Source organism: Nerophis ophidion, linkage group LG12 (genome assembly GCF_033978795.1).
Source record: "Nerophis ophidion isolate RoL-2023_Sa linkage group LG12, RoL_Noph_v1.0, whole genome shotgun sequence".
NCBI classification, from domain to species: domain Eukaryota; kingdom Metazoa; phylum Chordata; class Actinopteri; order Syngnathiformes; family Syngnathidae; genus Nerophis; species Nerophis ophidion.
The window spans coordinates 84,031-88,841 of NC_084622.1; the positions used below are offsets into that span (position 1 = coordinate 84,031).

The 4,811-nt window shown below is 42.8% G+C and overlaps 1 protein-coding gene across 1 annotated transcript in view; it reads right to left on the bottom strand.

The window, feature by feature from the left end:
* Nucleotides 1–3,928, bottom strand: part of LOC133563730 (kielin/chordin-like protein) — a 63,448-nt gene extending 59,520 nt beyond the window's left edge. Inside the window, exon 1 of the mRNA XM_061918031.1 lies at nucleotides 3,737–3,928. Within this exon, the coding sequence (XP_061774015.1) occupies nucleotides 3,737–3,928 (192 nt within the window). The remainder of the gene's footprint in view (nucleotides 1–3,736) is intronic.
* Between the last annotated feature and the right edge of the window lie 883 nt (nucleotides 3,929–4,811).

Below are 4,811 nucleotides of genomic sequence, written 5' to 3' on the forward strand. Positions count from 1 at the left end.
TCCCTGGGAAGAGCTGGACCAAGTGGCTGGGGAGAGGGAAGTCTGGGCTTCCCTGCTTAGGCTGCTGCCCCCGCGATCCCACCTCGGATAAGCGGATGAAGATGGATGGATTGATTGATGGAAATTGCAGGAAAAATAGCACTGATGCATGAAAGTTTAAAAGTAGCATATATGAATGCAGTATGAAGAAGAATGTTTGAATGTAGACACATAGAATCATCATACTGCTGTCAGTATATGCATCAAGTGTTCATTCAAGGCTAAGGCAAAATATGGAGATATATATGCTGTATTGTGACATGGCCTAAAAATATCGAGATATTAACAAAAGGCCGTATCGCCCAGCCCTGCACCCATCCATTTTTTATTTATATTTGGTAAAATAAATTCCAACATTTAGAGAGGGAAGAGTATAATGCAGCTTGTGGATAACTTTCTACAATAAGCAGCAACAACTGAAAAATAGAGGAAAACTACATACTACAAGAAAGATATGTTAATACTAATAAATAACTCAACTCAGATTTCAATTTAATATATTTATATTATTATTTTGTAAAGAATATATAGGCACTATTGCTGATTATGCAAATTGGATAATGGTGTCACATAGAGCATGGCCCCCTGGCCCCGCCCACCACCACAAGTATGTTGTCATCTGGTGTCAAACATCCCTAATATAGATAATGGTGGAACTCAAAAACATGTCATACCACGCAAATCTTTCTTTATTCTGGCAATTAATTTTAAACGCCAGATATTTGTTAGAATAATTTTGTATACGTTATCACACAACTCTTATGCTTAAAGGCCTACTGAAATGAGATGTTCTTATTTAAACGAGGATAGCAGGTCCATTCTATGTGTCATACTTCATCATTTGGCGATATTGCCATATTTTTGCTGAAAGGATTTAGTAGAGAACATCCACGATAAAGTTGGCAACTGTCGGTGCTAAGAGAAAAGCCTCGCCTGTACCGGAAGTAGCAGACGATGACGTCACATGTTGATGGCTCCTCACATCCTCACATTGTTTTTAATAGGAGCCTCCAACAAAAACAGTTATTCGGACTGAGAAAACGACAATTTCCCCATTAATTCGAGCGAGGATGAAAGATTTGTGTTTGAGGATATTGATAGCGAAGGACAAGAAAAAAAAAAAAGTTTAAAAAAAAGGCGATTGCATTGGGAGCGATTCAGATGTTTTTAGACACATTTACTAGGATAATTCTGGGAAATAAATCTGAAAAATCCCTTATCTTCCTATTGCGTTGCTAGTGTTTTAGTGAGTTTAATAGTACCTGATAGTCGGAGGTGTGTGTCCACGGGTGTGTTGACGCCAATGTCTCAGGGGAGTCGACGGCAGCTTCATGGACGACACAAGCTCAGCTTTTATCCAGTAAGAACTGACTTTTTAACCACAATTTTCTCACCGAAACCCGCTGGTTGACGTTTGATCTGGATTCATGTTCGCTTGACCGCTCTGATCCATAGTAAAGTTTCAGCTCCGGGAATTTTAAACAAGGAATCACCATGTGTTTGTGTGGCTAAAGGCAAAAGTTTCCCAACTCCATCTTTCTACTGTGACTCCACCAATATTAATTGAACAAATTGCGAAAGATTCAGCAACACAGATGTCCAAAATACTGTGTAATTATGCCGTTAAAGCAGACGACTTTTAGCTGTGTGTGTGTGCAGCGCTCATACTTCCTAAAACCCTGTGACGTCTTGCGTACACGTCATCATTACACGACGTTTCCAAGACAAAACTTCCGGGAAATTTAAAATTGCAATTTAGTAAACTAAAGCGGCCGTATTGGCATGTGTTGCAATGTTAATATTTCATCATTGATATATAAACTATCAGACTGCGTGGTGGCTAGTAGTGGCTTTCAGTAGGCCTTTAAAGGACCTTGCTATAGTTATCTATTGTGCTCAAGTTGTACTTTTCTATCCGTGCAAAGGCACACGACTTGTAATCTTCCACGGCATATGAGGGGTGGCCTCGCCGCAGATGTTTACTTTGTTTTAGCCTGCTAAAACAGCCAAGGAGGGAATTCAAGGACCTCACAGAAGATGAGACAACAGCACGCAAACGAAGCAGAGACAAGGCGAAATCACAAGGCCCCCCAGCACATTCCGTCACATATTGTGCGTACTGGAGCTGATTTGCGTGATATGTGTCACCACTCCCTTTAGAGGCAGCCTCAGTGATGTTAACTAGGAGCTAGGGAACCCCTGAATAAATAGAGGAGCGCGGGAGCTGTACCTTAGAGCGTAGGGAGACTGTAACTGAGAGTGCATCTCCATGCGTTCTCCTCATGAGCTAAATTGAACTGTCTGCCTGATTCCTTGCTTCTTGCCTTGTTTATTAGACAGTTTGGTGTTTGAACCTGACAATAATGGACAGAATTTCTAGGCGCAGTCAAGGCGTTGAGGGGTTCCGGTTTGGTAACCGCAGGATTAGGTCTCTGCTTTTTGCAGATGATGTGGTCCTGATGGCTTCATCTGACCGGGGTCTTCAGCTCTCGCTGGATCGGTTCGCAGCCGAGTGTGAAGCGACCGGAATGAGAATCAGCACCTCCAAGTCCGAGTCCATGGTTCTCGCCCGGAAAAGGGTGGAGTGCCATCTCCGGGTTGGGGAGGAGACCCTGCCCCAAGTGGAGGAGTTCAAGTACCTAGGAGTCTTGTTCACGAGTGAGGGAAGAGTGGATCGTGAGATCAACAGGCGGATCGGTGCGGCATCTTCAGTAATGCGGACGTTGTACCGGTCCGTTGTGGTGAAGAAGGAGCTGAGCCGGAAGGCAAAGCTCTCAATTTACCGGTCGATCTACGTTCCCATCCTCACCTATGGTCATGAGCTTTGGGTCATGACCGAAAGGATAAGATCACGGGTACAAGCGGCCGAAATGAGTTTCCTCCGCCGTGTGGCGGGTCTCTCCCTTAGAGATAGGGTGAGAAGCTCTGTCATCCGGGAGGAACTCAAAGTAAAGCCGCTGCTCCTTCACATCGAGAGGAGCCAGATGAGGTGGTTCGGGCATCTGGTCAGGATGCCACCCGAACGCCTCCCTAGGGAGGTGTTTAGGGCACGTCCAACCGGTAGGAGGCCACGGGGAAGACCCAGGACACGTTGGGAAGACTATGTCTCCCGGCTGGCCTGGGAACGCCTCGGGATCCCCCGGGAAGAGCTAGACGAAGTGGCTGGGGAGAGGGAAGTCTGGGTTTCCCTGCTTAGGCTGTTGCCCCCGCGACCCGACCTCGGATAAGCGGAAGATGATGGATGGATGGATGGAGTTGATGAAATTGTAACAGATGCCGTGAACTTGGTTCAAGTGCACAATTTGGCTAAATGACAAAAAACAATATCACAATGTTTTCCCAAAGCCGAGGCTTAGATGGTGATACAAACTGTGGATATATAAATTGTGGAGATGCAGGCGACAAAAAGGCCGACATGCACTTAAGAGTCCTTAATTCTCAAAAATAGAGCATCAGTGAAGCGCACAAAAACATGAAGAAGCAAATTGACATTAAATAGTTTGCAAGATTTAGCAATCATGCCGCACTGACTGTGGGGCAGGCGGGCATTTCAAGTACCTTGATTGGCAACCACAACCAGGTGTGCCAAACAAGAGACAGGTGAGGGAAACAGCGCTTCAAAAAGTCAGACAGGAAATGGAACCACAATAAGAGCGCTGACCAGGAAATAAACATAGAGCAGAGGAATATGTTAGACCTGCACGGCAGGTCGGGACAGCATGTTGAACAAGAGCGGCGAGGAATGCCGACATGTGAAAGTGCCGCTCCCTTTGTCTGTTGACAACACAGATCTGAAAGCAGCAATCACAGCAGCAGGCCTTAAAGCTTCCAGTAAAAGCTCGTAGTCACGGAAAAATAAAACAAGCTGCACCACTTGCACATGCATCATCTTGGCTTCGGGGAACCCTAACCCTGTTTGGAAGAACTAAGCATTAAAAAGCTGCTTGTGTTTGTGGAGGAAAACAGGTCTGCCTCCAAGGAAATATATACAGTATTTCAACTGAGCAGTAAGGAACTGTCAGAGGAAGTAGGTTATGTTGTCATAGGGCTGGGCTTTGTCTCTGTGCGATGTAGAAAATGACTAGATCGTAATATTGGAGTATAAGGCAAAATACCAAAATATACATCGTGTATCGCGACACGGCCTAAAAATATCGCGATATTAAAAAAAGATCATATCGCCCAGCCCTATGTTATCATGTAAGAAAAACATTATGATAGCATATTTATATTCATCCAGGGTTGTAATTCTATTTTCTGTATGAGGCCGAGCTTTGTTTTTAACATTTTCCTAAAAGGGAGCTATGATTATTTAAATGCAGTAAATATATACACACATATATAGAAATGTATATATATATATATATATATATATATATATATATATATATATATATATATATATATATATATATATATATATATATATATACACGCACACATATATATTTATGTACATATACATATTTATGTATATGTATATATATGTAGGTGTGGGAAAAATCACAAGACTACTTCATCTCTACAGAACTGTTCCCTGAGGGAACCCCTCATGAAACAGTTCTATAGAGATGAAGTAGTCTTGTGATTTTTCCCACACCTACATATTGCGCTCTACCACGGTATCGAGCACTATTCTCTGGATAATCCATATATATATATATATATATATATATATATATATATATAAGGGCTGCGAATCTTTGGGTGTCCCACGATTCTATTCAATATCGATTCTTGGGGTCACAATTCGATAATATATCGATTTTTTC